General features: G+C 32.9%; 1 protein-coding gene across 6 annotated transcripts; it reads left to right on the top strand.

Moving 5' to 3' along the window:
• Positions 1 to 7: 7 nt before the first annotated feature.
• stai (stathmin) lies at positions 8 to 22,045 on the top strand. 6 transcript variants are annotated; one of them, XM_011634732.3, is made up of 7 exons: positions 8 to 81; positions 6,041 to 6,087; positions 16,848 to 17,206; positions 17,418 to 17,558; positions 17,897 to 18,037; positions 18,576 to 18,722; positions 19,864 to 22,045. In XM_011634732.3, exons 2-7 carry the CDS (start codon positions 6,051 to 6,053, stop codon positions 19,975 to 19,977), a joined length of 939 nt encoding a protein of 312 aa, XP_011633034.2. In that variant the 5' UTR covers positions 8 to 81; positions 6,041 to 6,050; the 3' UTR covers positions 19,978 to 22,045. The 6 variants fall into 6 exon arrangements, with proteins under 6 accessions (XP_011633034.2, XP_011633035.2, XP_011633037.1 ...); XM_011634735.3 differs by lacking the exon at positions 8 to 81 and adding an exon at positions 3,714 to 3,915; XM_011634734.3 differs by lacking the exons at positions 8 to 81; positions 6,041 to 6,087 and adding exons at positions 10,358 to 10,673; positions 13,518 to 13,607.
• Positions 22,046 to 22,077: the final 32 nt, after the last annotated feature.

Genomic DNA, 22,077 nt, shown 5'->3' with positions numbered 1-22,077 from the left:
GCCGGTGAGTGCGCGACTAGCCGCGGACGAGACGATACGTAGACGCGGAAGCGAGCGTGGGACTCGGACGCTAGAGCGAGGGTGAGAATTGGCGGGAAGAAATTTTCTCTCTTTTGCGTGCGTGTGTTTTGTGATGAGATAATTAGATACGTGTACATGTATGTGCATACATACATTCGTTCCTGCAGACACTTTTATATCTTACAATCGTGACGTTATTCAACATCGCAATAAGTCAATTAACGAACAATTGCCAATTGACCGTGTATGTACATATCAAATAATAGAAGCAACATTTTGCTATGTGTAATTAATGTATATATATATATATATATATATATGTGTGTGTGTGTGTGTGTGTGTGTGTGTGTGTGTGTGTGTGTGTGTGTGTGTGTGTGTGTGTGTGTGTGTGTGTGTGTGTATTATATAAAATTTATATAAATACATGATAAATTATTAACACTTTGTAACATGACTTTATGCACATATGCATTTTTCATATGTGCCACAGCATGAGCGGAGGGGGCGGGGGAACTTCAAAAGTTTAAACCCTCCGAAATTAAAAAAAAGTTAAATTTAAAATTATAATTTACAAAACCTAATATTTTTTTCTCATTCAAAATCAGAAACGAGGATATATTCTAAACTATAAAATATCCCAAAAAAAATTCATTAACGCAAAAAATTGCTATTTATAAATTAATTGATGAAAAAATCTCCCCTGAAAAAAATCTAGCTACACCCATACTCTAGACCATTCAAAATATCTTGTTTTAAATGATATGAAAAAATTTAGGAAAAATTTAAGAGAATATTATAGAAAAAGATTGTGCAATTTGAAGAGGCGAATTACAATTAATATTTCTTATTATTAATTCAAGGTAATATTTTTTAGACTTTAATTGAAATTTAAATAAAATCCAATTCATAATTTTTTACGTACATATTTGTACGTACGTATTAATCAATGCAATTTTTCCTTTTTATAAATATTTTTAAAGTTAGGCTTAAAAATTGTTCGTATATATATATATATATATAAATTAATTTATATTTTATTTTAATATATTTTAATATAAAATCTAAAATATCTCGTAAAGGATTCTCTTTTTACATTTTTTACTTTTATGCACATACTGAAACAAAATTAATCGAGATAAAAAAAATAATGACTTTTAAGAAAATTTATAATTTGTAATGTACAACGTTATAACATGTTTTTTATATTTTTTATATTTTTATAATTTATTGTATGTATTGTATTGTACGTATTGTATTGCATGTATTGTATGACGTATAACTAATTATTATATGCGTAATAAATTGCAATACAATTATGTATAATATTTTATATAAATAAGATTATAAATGATATGCAACGAAATAATTGTTAAGTAAGTTTAAAATATTTTTTATATATGTAAGTATGTACACACGTGAATGTGACATGTAATCTGATCAATGAGTCAGCTTAAGATGCTATTATCTTCTGCAGAAATCAAAGTAGCGTTTTATTGGTCGAGAGGCTTGTATCCTGAACTTGTCATTTATGTAAATTTATGTGTGACCACGGACATACGTGTATAGATTTTTTATGTATATATGCGACAGAATTCCCTAGGTTTATACATTAAATCCTTATTAAATCAAAGATATAAAAATCATTTCTTACTTGAGTTCGCTACGCAAATATAAAATTTCATAATTTTATAAACTAGTATTTTATTATAAGCTGTATAAAATATTTAAATCTTATAAAAATATGGTACACTCTGCTTGATTTCTGCAATCAATTTGTTAATTCAATTATATCTCTTATTAGTTAAGTATATTTCTGCTGCCACTTTGCTGTCAATATTTATAACAGACATTTTGCAAAATCTTTTCGGCAAATTTAGTTATCCGGATATTTGTAATCTTCGTTTCAACCTGAAACAAAGGCTATTCGAACTTGAAAAATTTTCTGTTTTGATGTATAAAAAATGCATAATCTTATATATAATCTTATCTCTCTCATATATGAGATGATAAGATATCATATGAGTCACATAATCATCTAAATGCGCAATAACTCCGTGCATTTATAAGAGAATAGAAGTCGTTTAATAAGTGACTCCTATTGATTTGTTTTACAATAAACCTATAATAATGTTTTCTCACTTGAAAATAATTTCTTTTATGACAAATTACATCTAGCTATTTGCATTTGGCTATTTATACATACGTCATAACTGTTGGTATTCAAAATAAAATGATAAAATCAAATTTTTAAATAATTTTAAATGTAACTTTTATTTTGAAAATTTTTTTATTTTTATTACTATTATATAAATTATTATATAAATTTCTAGAAACATGTTAATAATTCACATTTTAAAAGTACAATCATAATATCACGTATAGTATGAATAATTAAATGCAATGTATTTAATTCAGAAGTAACTATCTTTAAGCGAAAAGACATTTTGACGAGATGTCTTCTGTATGAGATGTTTGAAAAATTGATTGAAGAGTCACGAGCGCTTGTAGAGAGGACAGGGCAGGAGAAAGGGCAATTTTCTCCTCTTTCTTCTCGTTTTTATAAATGAAAGGAAAATATAAACAGCATTAGTGATGAGTATAAGATCAATAATGTCTCTCCCCGTTCTCTTAGAAAAATTCTTGCGACGAATTCATACAAAGAGTATACGGAAGGAATAAATCGTGCTATTTTCGTCGTAGGCGCACGCCACAAGAAAAGAAACGACAGCGTCGGGTTCCTGGTGGAACCAGTTGCGAACGTTCCGCCCATATTTGGGACACATTTTTACGCGGTAAGATACGGCGCAACCGCGCAACGGTCGCGACGTCCCACACACTCCTCTGAAGGATGCAGCCATATGATTCATCCGGAATGAATATTTGTTTTTTTTTTTCTTTTCTTTTCTTCTCTTTTTTTTTTTTTTTTTTTTTTTTTTTTTTTTTTTTTTTTTTCTTTCTTTAAGACGGTCCTAACGGTTTAACGCTCGGCATCGAATACAATGCATCGTTCATGTCGATAAAAAAATCAAACAATTCTTTTTTAAAGTTGTGAAAATATTAAAATCAATATAATAATGCAGATTTAAAAAATAGAAGTTATGTGAGGACATTTTAAACAATATTTTTGGAAAATGACTTCTTCGATTCTGTTATTTAAATTGCAACAGATTCTGTCGAGAGCTGAAACTTGTCACAAGTACTAAGTTTAAGTACTAAAATAATACAAATAAAATTAACGACTGAAAAGATGCGCAAAATTAAACATCAGAATTATCAGCATTTAATTAACACCCGATATAATTACAAAGTTCAATCAATATTCGAATTTACTGATAATACGGATCTTGATAGACGATAGGTCTGTTAATTCTAACGACGCTTTGCGCAATTACAGCGAAACAAAGGATCTTTTTCGGGATGGAAGCACAGTATAAAAAGTATAAAAAGTAAGAAAAAAAAGGAGATGAATCAAGCGCGACGTGTGTAACGCGCGAGCACAGTCGCGAAGTTAGTTGAGAACGAGTACACACGGCGGTATAGCATCGGTAACGTTCGGTGGTTTAAACGAGCCAATAAGCGCGACGCGATGCCGGGGCCGAGCCAATGAGACAACCGCGCCAGCGGCGACTCGGCTAGCTTCGTCAGCACTCGGCCGTCTTCGGCGACACGAGTGCTGCACAAAGACGCCGCGCGATAAAAGCGGTGTACGAAGCGACCGGTTTGGTATACACAGACGGTAATTCGTTCGGTCTTGTCCTGTTGTATCTACGTGCGTGCGAGCGAACTCAGGATTCGTGAGTGGACAAGCAATCCCCGAACGAGTATTGAGAGCAGCGTTTCCCTCTTCGCGAGAGGAAGCTAAGGAGAGAGAGAGAGAAAGAAAGAAAAGAGCAGGTAAATGATTTTTTTCTTTTCCTTCGCCCTTTTCGATGGGCAAACAAAGAGACGCCGCCGACCTTCGCGCCACGACTTATCGAAACGACGCAACAGCTTGCTTTTCCGAAAATCTGCTCCAAGGGACATAGTTGTCATTGCTCCTCGATTTCGTGCTGTACTCGAGGGTTGTAATGTGTCGTTGCTTTTTGAATTGTATGAATAATGCGACATGGTTGTTAGTGGCTTTGAGTGACGATGATAGAGGATCATGGCGGAAACGTTTTATAAATAAAAATGTCAAGCCTTTGTTTAATTTCTCTCGAATATCGGATTATTACATTGAACAAAAATTTGTTCGATTGTTTTTATAACTATATCTTTGATTTGTTAAATATATATGTTTAAATATTTATATATTATTATTATATATTTCATTGCTATCTCGTTCGATAAATAGGCATTTGCATGGATGAAAATGTGTATGTGTATTACACGTATTGTTTGATCTAGTTTCGTGTATACAATTGTTAATTCATTTCTGAATATTACAATAAAACGATGATATAAAGAATTGAAAAAATTTCATAGTAACACAAGGAGAAATTATGATTAAAAATAAAATTATGGAAACTATAGAACTTAGATCGCGTGTAAAAAATTTTGTTTTTTTCATAGAGACTTGTCGACTTGCCTCATTTTAAAAAGATGAGGTTTTTTTTTTTAAAAAGTAGATTAAAGTAAACGATAATAGCCACTAGATGTCACTATACAATCGATCTTAACCGTCTATATCCACATTTGAAGCACTGAGGCACTGAGCTGCGCATCCTGTTTAAAAAAAGTAAGAGATTTTTAAAAATCAAAATTTGTAAAATGATAACAATCACTTAATTTCTTATTTATTTTATTTTACTTAGTATTAAAAACGAAGCTCTCATTTTTAATCAACTAACTAAAAATTCTTTTAGAATTTTTACTTTAAAATGTGATGAATTTCTATCCTAGTAACAGGCGAGATTACAATAAGTCGAGATGATGTGATTATTTTGACTGAAACTATTATCTTTTAATCAAAATTTCAGTCAAAATGACGTCATCTTAATCTTATATCATAATCGCGTGTTACTTGTAATATGATTTTTGTTTTATTTCCCATCGCAATAATAATAATAGATTTTTATAAATTATGTTATATTCGAAAATTAATCCGGCAGTAAGCGTAATTGTGAGCATTTATTTGATTAGAATGAAGAACAAAATGTAATGGATCTATCTTTTCACATGTTTTATATGTATAATTGGAGTTTTAATAATATTAACATTTAAATCTGTATATCACGCGTAATAAAATATATTTAGGATTTTAATTTATTTATTAACGAGAAACTATAAAAAAAATAAATACCCAAAACTTATATATATATTATTACTCAGAATAAAATACAGAAGTTACATCTTACATATTTTCAAACAACGTTAGTTTTAAATAATGTGACTAAACTTAAATTTAACGAATGCGCGCAAATTAATTACTTTACTCCTGCAAATTTGCCTTTATATTTAGGAAACTCATAAAAATATCGATAATAATAATTCTTTCTTTTCCCGATAAGCAAATATTACACAAAAATAATCATAAAATGATAAAAAAAACTTCATAATGGTTGGTGCGAAAATGAGTCTAGTATATCGTTACTATTTTGCCGAAATATCGAAATTAATTGCAAACAATTGTCAATACTTTAAAAGATCAATAATTTCTACATATATCTTCGTAATAAACATTTTACAGATTATAATTACAGATTATAAATTTTATCAAAAATTTGTCATAATTTTATGAATACTTTTATATCTATCTAAGTTTTAATTAAAATTGCACTTTCTGCAATTTCAATTTAATTATTATTTTTTTCTATCAAACTCTCCCAAATGCATAGATAACTTTATTTCGAGCAAGAAAAGTGTAATGTAAACGTAAAAAAAAGAATAGGTGTTACGACAATACCGGAAGTCGCCTGTTGATGAGGGAAAAGAATAGATGTTATGACAGAACTCGTGCTCGTATTTGTATTTTCTTCCTGAATACTCTTGTGTTCATCAAGTGTTCGTTTTGAATATACATGAAATATTTTTATTGCAGCGATATCACTATGGCCACCGCAGCGGAATCACCTGTTCCCAGTGAATGTGAGTAACATTTTAAAGATACGATAAAACAACATTAAGTAATCGATAGCACTGTAGCAACGTTTTACATATTTGACGAACACTTATTAATAAGAAAAACTGATTACGAGTGTATCCAAATTTGAATTGGAATTGAAAACCCAAGCTGTTTTCAAGAAGTCAGTTTACTCGTTTCTATTTGAATCAAATTTTCGATCAGTAATACTAAATTAAATTGTATTAAATATATTAAATATCAAGGTTAGGTAAATTAATATTATTTTTAACTTAAAAATGAAGTTACAATTAATGACTTGTAAAATTGACAAATAAATATATTATATATAAATTACTTCTATAACTAAATCTTCAGAATAAAACTCAGATAAAACGGAAATCCACATAAGGTCAATCTAGAAATTAAAAATCATATGGTAAATGGAATAAATTCATTTAATAAATTTCCAATTAAACGAAGATCTTGGTTATTATTTATTGGAATGAATAATAATTCCTGCACATGTAAATAATGGATTTAAGAATAGCTCGAATCAATAAATGATAAAATGATAATATAAATCCTAAATTTTAAATTTAAATACGTTAGTAATTAAAAGTTACATGAACAAAAAATTAACTCAGTTAAAAGTTGCATTAAAATTAAATTAAGTTAAATTAAAAGTTAACTAAAAAATATTATTTATATTAAAATTTCGTAATTTCTTAAAATTAAAATATTCTGAATAACAAAAAAATTACAATACGGATCGAATACACAATACGGATGAAATAAACTTAACTATTTTACTTGTAAATTAAATTTATATGAAAAAACAAATAAATATTGCTTTTTTATATGGGAATGCATTTTTTTCTTTTAGATTTTTTTTTCTACATAGACAAATTTTTAACTTAAGAAAAACGGTTAATAAGTTTATGTCTTTTAAAAATAACTAGTAGTTGATGTAAAAATAATTAAGTTAGATTAAAAGTTATTAATTATTTTTTTAATTATGTTAGTTGACTCTTTGATTAGTCATTATCCAACCAATGTTAAATAATATACAACAAAAGGATAAGGCATTAATTATTATTAATATTTGTCGATTACATGAAACACCTAATCAGTTCCTAATCGTCCGATGCATTTCCTCATTTCTTGATGGGGCGGACACCCTTGGTCACCCGTGTGTGTGAATATCGCGTGTCCCTTGGCACGATATTGAGACAGTGATTCGGCAATTGGGAGAGTGGAGAACCGAGAGGCGTCCGGACGGTTCGGCGCCGCGGCGGAGAACACACCCTAAACATCGCAGAGACCGGCGAGACCGGCAGGCGGCGAACGGGCTGGAGGTCAGAGCCCCCAGACCCCAACGGGGGGAGGGGGGGGGGGGTCGTGTCCTCGTGGCTGGCGAGTGAGAATTGAGCGCTGCGGAGAAAGAAGTTTGCCGCGAGCCTGCATCGGACGATCGTGCTGCGGCGGCTGACAACTGCAGTGGTGCACGTCGGCAACCCGTCGCCTCCGTGACTCTCAACCTGGGGCCCAGGTCGCGAATCGCAGATTGCGAGCCTTGAAAAGGGATTGATCCGAGGAGTTCTCAATCTTCTCTCGCATCTGACCCATCGTGAGGAAAAACGCAGGCCGAAATGAGTTTATTTTACAATATCGGCTTAAAAATAAAAATTACATTTCTGACGATGTTTTAAACTTTGAAATGAATTTTGTATAAAAAAAATTATACGCGCGCGCGCGCGCGTGTGTGTGTGTGTGTGTGTGTGTGTGTGTTAAAATTAAATATTTTTTATAGTTAATTTAACAAGGAAAACCACGGAGAGAGAAGGGATTTATTGAATGGGACTTGCGAGGAGCAAGAATTACGTCCTTGGCGCGAGTTTTGTTGGGAAGAAACTAATGGGGAAGGGATAACGACGATAAACTCGATTTTTTTTTTTTTCCCCAGTTTTATCTGTTCGCTTTTTCTCGTTATCGTCGTCGTTTGAATCCAATTAAACCGTAACGATCGAGTTCAGCTCATTAGCGTGGAGCTTATTAGATTGAGACTTCTCATTTGTGTTCACAACAAATATTCTTCTTTTTATGATGACACTTAAAACTTTAGCGTCAAATTTTTCTTCACCAAACAAAATAAGTCACGAAAGTTATCTTAACCGCAGTATAATTCTATTTTTCTTCAAATTGCGTTGCGAAACTTCGGAGATAAGAAAGAAATATTGAGAAAATTCTAAAGAAATAGATCAAAATTTTAAACAGAGTTTTAATATCTTGAAATTTTGACTTCTAAATTGAATATTCATATACGAACTACATAATTATTAAAATTAAATTATGTGTAATATAAATATTTTATATCAAATTATACTATATGTATAATTATATCACATGTTTAAATTCTTGTTTTAGTGAATTGCAAAAAAGCGTTAAAAATTAATTAGCATTAAAAATTTAATTATAAATAGCCTTACAAAAAAAAATTCATTGAAAAATAAAATGAATTTTATTAGGGCGTATATTTCTATTATTTGTTATCGGTTTTTTTTTTTAAGATTAGTTAAATCTTGTGAATAATCAATTTTATCATAAAATTTATATTAAACATAATTACATTATGATTTGGAAATTATATAAATATCTACTTCTAGTTACATTCGTGCATTATCTCGAATGATAAGCTTTTAATATAAAATCATATCAGGAAGTTACCAATTTGTCCTCGTTTGAATTGATTTATTTCCAGCCGTTTGATAATAACGGATATATCAGCTTGCTTAAATTAGATCGTCTCGAGTTCAAGACACAGATTACATAATTAACAGAGCGCCGTTAAAAAACATTCTCCTTCGTTTGTCCCTCTAATAAATCCATCCGATTCCGCGACTACGGCCGTCATGCGTCATGAAAATTTCATTTCTCATTGATTTTTTCACGGGGAACCGACTTGGTATCTCTTTGGCTGCGTCATAACGCGCGAGTTCTAACAAACAGCTCCTTCGATCGTTTGTCCAATGGAAAACTTTGCACAAGGCGCGATATTATTATATGTTCTATATTTCTCAGTTACTTCAGTTATGACACTTGTAAATTTCAAAAATATGAATGACTCGAATTTTCGTTCTCGTTCATTTGGATTCGATTGTAAACGAGCCTTTTGAGGGTGGGATATGTTTGGGATTTTTTTAAATCCAAATTGGCGTTGCAAAGTCGACAGATTTAAAGGATTCAAAGAGTCAAAGCTCTTATAATGTGAAAATATTTAGCGATTTAATTCGATCTGCTGGTCTGAACGCGGAGAAAAGCGTTTAGAAAAGCGCGAAGTCAATTCGAATCAATTACGGTGCTTGATTGAAGTTTTCTATGCCAATCTATGCAGACGGATTTTTTCATCCGGCCGTTTCGGAAATTGAAGCCGGTCCTTCATTAGGCGCCGGCAGTTTCTAGAGAGCGGTATATCTTCGAAAATGAAAAGAGAAGGGAGGAGAAGAGAATGAGGGATAGACAGAAACTGGTACTTTACGTCTGCACACAAGCTTCCACGTGCCTAGCGACCTAGCTCTAAACTATACTGAGTGTCCGGAAAACAAAATAAAGACGGAAAGATCTTTAAATCTTTAAATAGCTTTAAATCTAAGAATCGAGAATTTTTCAAGAACAGAGAAATCTTCATGTCCTTGGGAATCCTGAAAATCTAAAATTTTCAAACACATCGGATTTCTTCTCTGGGAAAGATGCGAAAATCGTAGCATTCTGAGAAATCTCAGATTTCTAAGAAGTATTTCTCCTAAAATCCTAAAAAGACATGTATAATTAGGAAATGCAATTTTTTTAAAAATATTCGGTTATATTCGCGTAACAAAGTAAATCAGTCTTGAAATAAAAACATTTCAACAGCTAAAACTCGCTATCCAACTATCCCCCAATTAAAGTTCCAGTTTTTAATTCCACGACTTTAGCCATCTCTCCGTCTGATGATCTTTACCATTCCTCCCTCTCGCGCGTCCTCTAAACCTTCGTTTCTACGTCTAACGCACCCTTCTCATGCGACACCCCGTATAGCCAATAACATCCCTCCGAGGGCTGCTCTAGTAGTAGTGGCGATCGCAGGTTGGAGTTGCTAGCTGGAAGGGTGGCTTGTCGTCGGGTAGGCTGTTGGTTGCATGATACGGGGTAAAGCGAGGCACGGAGGAGGAGGAGGAGGAGCAGGAAGAAGAGAAAGAGAAAGAGATAGAAGAGGAGGAGGAGGAGAGTGGTCGAATATTGAGCGACGCCGGGCGTCGCGGCGCAGCGTGCAAGCCAGTCGCCCTCCAGCCACCGCCCCAGTTACGACCTGAGCGACACTTCCGGCGTGCCTAACTCTTCTCTCTTCTGATCTTGTTCTCTTTTTTCTTGTCCCTTCGGCCTCTCGTGTCTCGATTCTCGCGCGCCTAATCCCGTCACCGTCGAGATCACCCGCTTCAAGATCCGTGAGACAACTCCGTGAAACAACAACCCCCTCGTACGAAACGAAACGACAACATGCTGATCGGTCTCGTGCGCGACTCGGTGCTCCAGTGCTTCTGTCACAGCTGCAAGGCCCCGCTGGCCGTCGTAGGTGAGTCCCTGTCGCGTGAGGCCCGCCCGCTTCACCCCTTATTCACCCTTTCGCCCCTCCTTCTGGTTTCTCCGGAAACTCCTAAAGATCAGCTGCCATAAGTATTCGATACTCGGTATGGAGCTGTATGTATTTGAAAATCGTTTTGAAAATAATTTTAATAACATCACCAGTTTGTGAAAAGCAAAAAGAATATATGGATTTTTTTCTACTATTAATATATTAAGAATTATTAAAAAGAACGAAAAATCTCAGAATTTGCGGCAGGTAATTTGATACTGGCATTATCAGTTTGTCACCGAATTTTATTAGCTTGAAGTTTTGTAGAAGCAGCCCTCATGGAAAACTCGTAATTTTTTTTAATCCAATCCTTGCAAAAGATTAAAATTTTTTCGCTAATAGTAATTTTTTTAAAATAATTTTCCAAAAGAGTTTTATGGCAATTTTCTTGACTTAAGTGATTTTTTTATATAATTGTTCCAGCAATCATTGAAATTTATTTTTCCTGTAAAAATGAACTCTTGTAAAACGACTCGTCGAGCCGTATTTTCGAGCGAAATTAAATATTCATCTAGTAAGCGGAATATGGTAACAGCTTTTTAGAGAACAAACGTGAAGTAATTTAACATTTATCGAGCCAAACTTGCTCGGATATCTTTTACGTTATTTATAGACTAAGGCGCTGAACCATACAGTTTATTGGTTTTCCGAAACAACGTTTTAATACTCTTTATAGCTTCTCATAACTAAATTCTGAGGTTACAAATCTTTATAAATCGGTTATAGTTTTGAAACGCGTTTTTCGTTTTAAATTCAAATAACGTAGAATCAAATAAAAATTCATTTTCTAAACAAATTTCGTTTATAATACTTAATGTATTGCTTTTTTTACATTTATATTTAAGATAACATCTTTAAAGTATTTGATATTTTTTTTTTTTATGATTTCTTTAAATCTTTGCAAGAAAAAATAAAATTTGGAGAACCGGAAACCGGAAGGAGGTGAATGTGCGCCAGCTACTGGACATATTCTCGAAGAAATTTCTTAACGTGAATTATCTTTTTCATCCTGTCTTATCCTTCGAGGAAGAAAGCTGGGAGTGTCAACTGCTAGAGAAATAGATGCGATCGTAAAAAAATATATATTTAGGAAAACCTATCCTGATCCTGGATTTATTAAATCGTGAAATTGACAAGATTGATACAATTTTTATTACACAAATATATTTTAATCTATTATAACTTTTAGTATTTGTTTTTAGTTTTAATTATTTTTTTTTATTTTTCTTCATTTTTCTCTTTATATATTTTATTTATTTAATATTCTCACTAATTATCTTGACGAAATATATCTTATCTTGAAAAGATGATTATCCTTGATTTATTATTCAATTTTGAAACACTACGTGTGTAATTATTCTTTGTTTAATACGTAGATTTCGCGTAAAAATATTAAAAAATTTTATATATCATTTTTCGTATTTGAAAAAATAATGCTCTTTCGTGCCCTTTTGCATTGTAAAGAGCACTGTCCTTACTGCAGTGCACGGCGGACGACATCACGATGGTATCGTGACATTATCCTGGGGCACCTGCAGTTCGATCAATTTCTCAGACCGTCCGCGAATCGATACTCACGGTCCACCATTTTTCTCTACGGGGTGTCGCAAAACTTCGTCGGTTAATTTGTAAAAATTATTTTTTGTTGATGCATTAACAAATTTTGAATATCCGATGGACAAAATATTTTTGAAAAAATGAATACTTTCAGTCATAAGAAAATCGAAATGTAAATATATGACTACTTGGAGTATCGAATAAACTATTTGCAGCAACATAAAAATGTTTTGTGATAAAGTTTTTTTTTTTATATTTTTAAAAATTTTTATATTTTTATATTTTTCGATTTGTTACTTTTGTTATCTTTTTAATATTATGTTTGTTTGATTCGATAAATTAATATGAAATTAATATGAATATTATGATATATTTTTGTTCTATATAAAAAAAGATCAATATGCTTGAATACGAATTAATATTAGTTTTTATAATATTTTTTTAATATATTTAAACACAAACAATACCTATCAGCCAAATTATTTATTTTATTAATTGTTTATATTTATTATAATACAAACAATGTTAAAAAATAAAAATAAAATAGTAATAAAATATTTTATTTTTATATTTTTTGTTCTTGAAGGATAATTTTAAGGCTAACATAGTAATTGTTTGTCAATCGGTTTTTCATGCACTATTAATGTTTAATGTCGTTGATTTTGTCACGTGTTCGGCTCGCTGAAATGATCAGGGTGCGGTCCAACATGGCTACGTGAAACGGTCGCATCGATTTCTCGATAATTAACCCATTGGGACACCAATCGATCCCTCAACCAGACAACGGCATGCACGATGCTAATTTTGTTCTCTTTACAACTTCTTTGTCTTTGTAATATCTGTATATTGATCGAAGCTCGAGCGAAGTTTTTCTATCTTGCCTGACGTTCCTCTTTCTTTCTTTCTTTTTTTTTCTCTTCTTCAATAAGATCTTTATAAAATTTTACACGATTGGTATTCACAAAGTTAAAAAAATAAAACAGAGAAGCAAGTAAAGTCAATGTTGATTGCTGCCATATTTTGAAATACCACGAACGTATTATGGTTCAAAGATATAAGATTTGTACAATTGTAGCGTTTCTAGCTCAATATATATTACGATCATTGCATAATGAAGTGTCTCTTAGTGGGTCAAAGTGCATAGTCCCTCCGGCTATTCCTCCCTTCTCCCTCACCAATATCCCGAAAACGCTTCGAGTGCCTTTGACCGAATCTGAATTTCCGAAGCGGGACAGAGGAGGAATAACGCGCCGTTTAAAAAGCCAAGTGGCAAGGGCAAGCCGCGGACCAAGCAGCCGAAGAAGGTGAAGTTTATCAGTGAGTATTTGAATAATTGAGCAAATTTTTTTTAGACGACGTTTGGAGACATATGGAGACGTATACATATCGCGCCCGGATCGATTTTCTCGAAAACCCTAAAGCTCCCTTGGCAAAGAAAAGAAATGTCTCGGAGAATTGAGGAGAATCAGATCTCAGGATTGTCGAGAAGAGTAGGTTCTGCACCTTCTCTCTTCTCTCTAATTTTTATTATTAAAAATTAACTCCAGATCCAAAAGATTCGAAGCAAGATGTTGCTTTGAAAAAAAAAAAAAAAGACAGCCTCTCCGGGGCATCTCGTAAAGGGATTTATTTGCGAAAAATTATTTCGATGGACATTTTTTTTTTTAAATAATTGCATTAATTGGTGCAACCAACGCCAGTCTGGGAGATCTTCCTTCGCTCGGCGAATGATTTTATCTGCGATTTTAATTGCGGCCGTTATGCACCTGCGTCGTGCAGGTTTTCTCGCGGCGATATGAGAATTCCAGCGTCCGAGAGTCAAAAGGGAGTCAAACCTTCGCTGTTAAAGATCGGTGCAATGCCCTCGGCGAGAATGGTCGCGCCAATGTGTCGCCGCTGAATTATAAATCGAGAGCGAGGGGAAACATTTGCAAACTTGTATTACTACGCCGTACTACTACGGTAGATATACGGTGATATCGATAACTAACTTTTCATAGCAGTGACACAGCAGTTCCGATGCCATTTCGTTGTTCTGCGCCAAGTAGAACGGCGGAAAAAAAAAAAAAAAAAAGAGAGAAAAGACAAAATATTGGGAACGCGAAATCGAAAAATTTAATTACACTCCCGTTGTTCCAATAATTACTAGAAAGAAACTCCCAAAGATTACTACGCGGCAGAGAAATGATACGACACAGGGGTATGATGTACGATAATTACGGCACGGCAACGATGGGATATACGCGGCGCAGGATAAGGAGGTGGGGGAGGGGGGGGGGGGATGGAACACGGAGAGAGAAGAAGGAGGAGATGGTGGAGGTGCGTGCGACGACGCTAGACGTCGCGGCGCCTACGGCCGATCGTTCTCTCTGATCGATCCCTCCTTGCCGCATCGCTCTCGGAAACCTCTGAGTCATACTTCCGCAATACCTGCCGGCGCCGGAAATCGTGGAAATCCCGAAAGCTGTTGCGCCGAGGGTGCCGGTACCTCGATTAGAAATTGTCAGCGGGATTATTCGAAGTTCGAGTATGCAGCTGTTAATGATTAAAGTGAAAATTAAGAAAACATTGTTCTCTCGAGCATTCTCGATTCTTTGGTACCCACCTTTGATCCTAAATATGGATCTTACTATAATTGCTCACTTCACTCGTGACGCCAATATTAAGTTTGACAATGGCGCAACCGTGTCCCACGAACTGAAATGCGACGTGACGTCATCGAAGCGTGAGTGATTGGTCAGTGCATATCGGCGCGACATATCGGTTCGTATCATTTCATTTGACGATCATATAACGAAACTTGTATATTCTTGAAAACCATAAATACTGAGTTAATTAAATTGATTACACGGACTTATTTAAACGTTAAAACGTTGTCGCACTTCGGAGCGTGTAAAACAAAAAATAAACATGATTCTTTCATTTGACACATGTTGACAAAAAAACTGTTGGGGGCTTTAAAGGACAATAAATAATATTTTTATATATTTTATATCTGCTTTTAATCAGTATATGATTTTATAAATTATTATATAATTTTTATAAAATGTTAATAAGATATATCTGTTCGTTTACGAAAATCCTTATTTCATTTTTGAATTATTCGCTATTTGAGACATGGGGCAAAGTCAAATTTTGAAATATCTCGATCCAATATTGGTGACAACAGGCATATGCTTTTAATATAGGAAAAGTGAGGGGCTAGCAGTCCATACTTGTATAAATGAAGGTATCCACGGTAAATTGAACAGTATTTTCATCATATTATCGAGAAACTAGTTTTTCATGAAACGAAAACAATATTATATTTTTATTATTTATAATTAATATTTATTATGCAAATGAATCAGTATCATAGTTGTGTGATCTCCTGTAACTTTTGTCTGAAACGGTTTTTGTTTCTTATTTTTCGAAACATTTAACTTTTGGACATATTGTATAATTTTTAATAATAATATAAATTAATGTTTCAAACAAAAATTAGGTTTGGAGGAGACAACATAATTGTGATGTTCATTTACAAATGGAGTCACTGCTATATTTTATAGTCGTTACTTTTTTACATAGAATTATGTATTTATTATTACATAATATGATTTCTCTAGATATAAGAATATTACTTGATATAAAGTATAGTCATCAAAAAGTCAATAATTTATGAGATATTTTATTCTATTATATTTTGACATAAGATATAAAATATTTCGTAAACTTGATTTTTTTTGATAACATATACTTATCTTAACATTTTCATAATGCAAAAAATAATGAGACAAATTAATTGCTGTAGAACATGTAGTTGTTTTTAAAAAAAGATATATAATTATATAATTTTATATATTATATATTATATATTATTTTATTATTTTTTATATTATATAATTTTTTTTTTTAAAGCAACTATATATCTTCTAGATTTATTCCATTCTTTTGTACGTAAAAGTAGTATTAAAATACGATTATTAGAAAACAAATAATTTACGGCAAATCTTATATTTTATGTTAGAATATCCATAATAAAATATAAAATATCTCTATACTGAACTATGATTTGTGTGTTCGATGGTTGTATTTTTATATCTAAAATAAAAGGAATCATATTGGATCATATTGAATAACAAAAAATATATGATTTCATTTAAAAAAATAATGACTATAAAAAAAATATCGATTCCATCTGTAAATGATTCAATGTTAGAATCATATGGCTCTATCGAAACTCTATAACTTTTGTCTGAAATGCATTTGTGTCTTTAATATTTTTCGAGATATTTGATATTTCCGTTCGGAGACACACTATATAAAAATTATTAGTAATATGAATTATGAATTATTAGTAGTATTAGTTATGAATAATTTAAGAGTTATCAATAATTATTACATATAAATATTATTATTATTAATTGATATTAATTATATTAATATAATAATTATATTACAATTATATAATGATTATCAACAATATATTATATATAGATTCAAATATTTTGCACCAAGAATATAATGTCATTATGTCTTTCGATATGCAAACTTTTATTACCAATGAAAATTTTGCAGCGACCGAGATCCGATGCCAGGAGAAGTCCAAGGGTGGACTGTGCTACGAAGTGATCCTGGCGGAACCGACGGTGCCCAAGAGGGCACCCTCGCCGCCGCAACAGCAGAGCCCGACGCAGCAAATCGCGATCGAGGACAAGCTCAAGGCCGCCGAGGAGCGAAGATTGTCTATCGAGGCGCACAAGCTTGCCGCACTCGCCGCTAAGCTCAGCAAAATCGAGGAAGCGGCTCGCAAGAAGGATGAACTCAGCGCAGCCTTCATCGCCGCCACCCGTGAGTCCTTAGACGCGAAAATGAACAACACGGAGGAGAAGCGAGAGGCCCACATCGCCGAGCTGAAGAACAAGCTGAAAGAACACGTAAGTAAAAATTGGTGAGGAGAATCAGTTTTAACAAGTATCTTGTTTTTTTTTTAATCGATTAATTTAATTAGAAATCGTTTAACAAAGCTTGCGTTAGTCTCTTGGTTGTACAGAACAGTTATTTGATGAGCATTTGTTTAATTGATTATATATACTTAATTTTTCTTGCAGTTATGTATATACTTAATTTTAATTTTTTTTTTTGCAGTTGGAGAGTGTTGAGAAGACTCGCCTGAGCCTTGAACAACAAACTGAAGAAGTGCGGTGCGCCGTTGAAGAGAAACTGAAAACTGCCGCAGCTCAACGTGATGAAAATATCAAGAGAATGCTGGATCGTCTCAAGGAACATGTTAGTATAAAATCGAAATGAAATTTATTAGGATAAGGGGATTATATAGATAAATCGTAAGATCAAAATTTGTGTACATAAGAAATTTGATATAATGATATGTAATGATACGTAATATCTGCTTTTTATTTATATATAAAATCCATTACTCTTGAAGAAATCTGAATACAACGAAGCAACAAAACATTTTTAAATTCACTTCTGCAGCTATCGTTATTTTTTTCTCTCTCTATTAAGCTGCTGCTTTGTTTTGCATATTTTAACAGGCAAACTATACAGGTAGATAATAGACTTGGCAAGAATGGACATAAGTTATTGATTCACGGCCTGTTTTGCAGGAAGAGCAGGTCGCTCGCGTACGTCAAGGTATGTCGGAGCGCGTGCAGCAGTTGGAATCTCAAATCCAGGGCAAGTTGGAACAAGCACGCGAACGTCGCGAGACCATTGAGCGCGAGCAGAAAGAGAAGCTGCGTAATCATGTAAGTTTCTGTTTGGATAGTTTTTGTAGTTGGTGTCTTAGTTTTAGACAGTATGTCGATCTCTATCAGGTTGTTACGAAATGCCGTCGATTTTTGGATAAATAAAAAAAAAATTAAATGGAACCGTTTGTTATATTGCGAAGTTCTGTACTCCGCATACTTTAATTTATTCTGTTTAATTCAGTTCCGTATCTGTAATTTTTGATTTACAAAGCGTCAAAAAAGAAAACAATATATTTAAAAAAAATTGAAAGAATTTTTAATAAATATAAAATTAAAAAGTTAAACATAGAATAGTCTTTATATTTTTTAAATGGCAAGATTCAATCGCGACAAAAATCTCCCAACAATAGAACAATTTCAAAAACCGACAGAAAGTTATGTAACAACCTAGGACTTCTAACTAAAGCATTATTTCCGCGTGCTTTTGAGGAAGAGAAAGAAAAAAAAAAAAAAGTAAAGCGAATCGGGCTGTCCCGAGATTTTCTGCGTAAGAAAGCATTGATCGAACGTAGGCGTTTGTGCGATGGTGGTTTAGAACACGGTGAAGATAGCGAAAGTACGTCAGATGGCGGCGCGAGAGCTCCTGGTGAAAAAGTGTGAGTTCGACAAGAGGGTGTCGACCGCAGAGATGAATCGGCAGCGGGAGATCCAGCGTCGCGTGCAGGCGATTCGCCGCCACCATGTAATTCCGTCCCCACATGCATTCTTAGTCGCAATCGGATCCCTGCGGACAATTTGTTGTACGATAAATCTTTCCCCGCAAATCTATGCTCGCGATAGAAAAAAAGATTTATATCTGAATAATTTCCATGACTTCTTTTATATATTAGATAATACATAGTAAGACAAAAATATGAAAACTTTACATAAATTAAAATTTTCACATAATTATAAAAATGTTAGAAATTGAAGAAATTTTTATCAGATATCAATGATATATTAAATTAGTTTCTAAATGATTAAAATTGAAATCGGATATTGAATTATTTTAAAGAGATGAAGAGTTAAATTGTATTTAATCTATTGATCTTAGAAATTACTTATTTATCAAATCATAATTTTTATTGTGATACTTTTTGTATAAAAATTAATGATCAAATGTGAAAACAAAAATAGAGTAACTGTTGTTGAAATAGAATACAGAATACAGAAAGATTTTAGAATCGCAGTAAATTAAAATAGCAAGACAAAGTAAGATCAGTGTGACAAATTGTATTGCTCGTGGATCGTATTGAATTGTGTATGAATTATTTTTCTCATTTCGTATCCTTTTCCCCTTCCACCGTCGCAACAAATAGCTTCTGTTATATTTTATGTAGGATCACGAAGATGTTGCGTTTGTAAAAAGGAATGCTGTTGCCGCGCTTTTGCTGAATTATGTTACAGCTTTCGTTTTATAGTTATCTTTCTTGAGCATGTGATACTCATTTATGACTCGTACGTGACTCGTTTTACGCACAGGATATGTCGGAGAAGGCTCGTAATATCGATGCCAAAATTTTATTCGTCACGTAATTTATATGGAGATTTATTAACAATTAGACTTTGTTGCTCAATAACAATAAAGTCAACGTCAATCAATTCCAATTGAAAAGGATTTCGGAATAGGATGTAAGACTCGGAGAAGAATGTAAAGATTTCAGAGTATCGAGATATTTGGAAATTTAAGAAAATCTCAGAATTCTTTTCTGACGCATCCTGCCTAAAGTATCTATTGCGTCTTGCAATTAAAGAGCATGATGTATCTTTCGAGCTGTCTCTTCGATAGGAAAGTTGCATCAAGAAACATCATTCTAATCCTGTTCTTTCTTCTGTTTCTATAGGAGAGGCGCGCTAAGATGGTAAGACAGAATAAGAAGGAACGCCAGGATGTTAATCCAGTGGATGCGTCGCAACCGATCCTGCCGGTGGAGAACGAGACTGCCAGTTCCGGCTAAGTATCCGATGCTAAGGCCGCACGAATGCCCCGCAAGGCTCCATTTCGTTTTGTGTATTTATATAAAAAAAAAAAAAATAATAAACTCGAAGTAAAACGGAAGATCGATCACGCGCGATTTTGTCCGCATTTTGAGCGAGGGAAGAAGGAGAGGGAAAGGGAAAAGAGAGCTGAATTGTTTCTCCTTTACGGATCCTGGATGTCGCACGGACAATACTATCTTCATTACATTGCCTCTCACTTCAGCAACGTTCCACATAGAAAAAAATGCAGGAATTTTCTTGAATTCTAAAAACAACGAGAGAGGTCTACGACGATTTCAAGGAGGTTGTTGCAAAAGTTTGGTTTCGAGAAAGCTTTATGTGTGAATCTTAGACATCGAGGTACGGGGCACAAGGATATAAAGATATTCTATAATCAAAAAATGTGAAGAATGAAAAGAATTATCGCAAGATTGAGATATTAAAAGATTATAAAAGTTTAAGGTTTCCAAAATCCAAGAAGTTTTTTCTATTTTTTTATTCATTAAAAATATAGAAATTACAAGAATCTATAGATCACTGCGATATCGAAATATATTTCGAGAATAGAATTTCGAAATATATTTCTAAAATATCAATATTTAAAATTTAAAAGTTTTTTTGCAAGAATATTGTGCAGAATCCAAAAAATTTTCGCAGCAACCTTCAGAAGATTTATCGCGGAGAAACGTGGAAGAAACATTTTTTTTTTTATATAAAAATTCAAGATCAAGTTAAAATTAGATTTTAAAGCAAATTTGAGGGACTCGAAATGAAGAATTAACGATTTAAATATATCCAAGATGTGGGACTTTGGCCTTTAATACAAAGTAAAATAATAATAAAAAATTTTTATTTTCCACTTTGATTCCCGCGATTGATGAGAAATATATCTGAAAGAGCCAAAAGAAACAAAAATACACAAAGATACAAAAAGACACTTTTTTTAATCCCTCGTTTATAAGAATTTTTTGTGTATTGTATAATTAGATCTATCCTTTTCTTTTTTTATTCACTTATGCATTGTCTTAATATGGTTCGAAAAAAGTACGACGAAGACTATACGGAAAAATACGACGGCTAACGATTAACCGTAATTATGTTTCATTGTTTTGAAGCGAAACACAATGTATCGTTTTCGCGAAATAAGGAAGAGGAAGATGATTCGATTTAATAGAGATTAACGGATTATTATAAATCAATCTATCGCTACAACTTAGATACTAAGTGGTGCGACTGCAGCTTTGTGTGCATGCGCACGTAGAAGAGGATATGTGTGTGCGCGATGTGTGCCGGCGTGTGTTAAGCACACTCATAATTATATATATAAATATAATATACATATAATTATATATATATATAATGATATATTAATGATAATAATAACAATAATAATAATAATAGTGCTTTATACTAGGCTTGAAAAATTGAAAAAAACATTTTGTACTCATTGTAATATTACTGCGCTAACCAAAATGAGATAACACTCACATGAGAATGTAGTCTAATGAATATGTGACGCTTCTGTGATGACTTTATTTGTCAAAATGTGTAACATTTAAGTGCGGGTGAGAGAAACGAGGAAACAATGAATGAATGAGTGAATGAATAGGAGAGCATGCAAAAAATATAAACAGAGAAAAAGAATGGAAGATATTTTGTTTTTTTCAAGTTAGCACGGTTGTCGTGACCAGGGAAAGTTCATTCGCGTCAAGGATTTGCAACATTATACGGCAGTATAATTACGTTAAGAGTCGATCCTGATCCATGAAGTAGCGTCTATTACAATCGCTGATTTATATGCTTGCAAGAAAAAAATAAAAACATGAAAAAAAGTAAAAAATAGAGACATTACAATATTTTCTGATATGATGATAAGATCTGCTAGTGAAATCGGAGCTTTGAAGCCTAAAGCCAGTTTCTAAATAATCTTCGGAACGTTTTAAAATTAATAGAAATTTAATGATATTGAATTTTACGTATGAACAGCCTGTATAAGAAATTAGGATTTAATAGTAAGTCGAGGCTTTGAAAAAAAAAAAAAAGAAACGTAAGCGTTGAAGAATCCTAGAGATCAACAC

This window comes from Pogonomyrmex barbatus, unplaced genomic scaffold (genome assembly GCF_055798465.1).
Source record: "Pogonomyrmex barbatus isolate J1 unplaced genomic scaffold, ASM5579846v1 scaffold15, whole genome shotgun sequence".
Classification (NCBI taxonomy): domain Eukaryota; kingdom Metazoa; phylum Arthropoda; class Insecta; order Hymenoptera; family Formicidae; genus Pogonomyrmex; species Pogonomyrmex barbatus.
The sequence above is the reverse complement of the archived record's forward strand: the minus strand, read 5'-3'. Positions and strand labels throughout refer to the sequence as shown.

Bases quoted from the DNA above. Each gene is read 5' to 3' on its own strand.
- stai (XM_011634734.3), top strand. From the start codon at position 10,598: ATGCTGATCGGTCTCGTGCGCGACTCGGTGCTCCAGTGCTTCTGTCAC. The intron at 17,559-17,896 runs GTTAGTATAAAA...CCTGTTTTGCAG, and splicing joins TGGATCGTCTCAAGGAACAT to GAAGAGCAGGTCGCTCGCGT. The intron at 18,723-19,863 runs GTAATTCCGTCC...CTGTTTCTATAG, and splicing joins AGGCGATTCGCCGCCACCAT to GAGAGGCGCGCTAAGATGGT.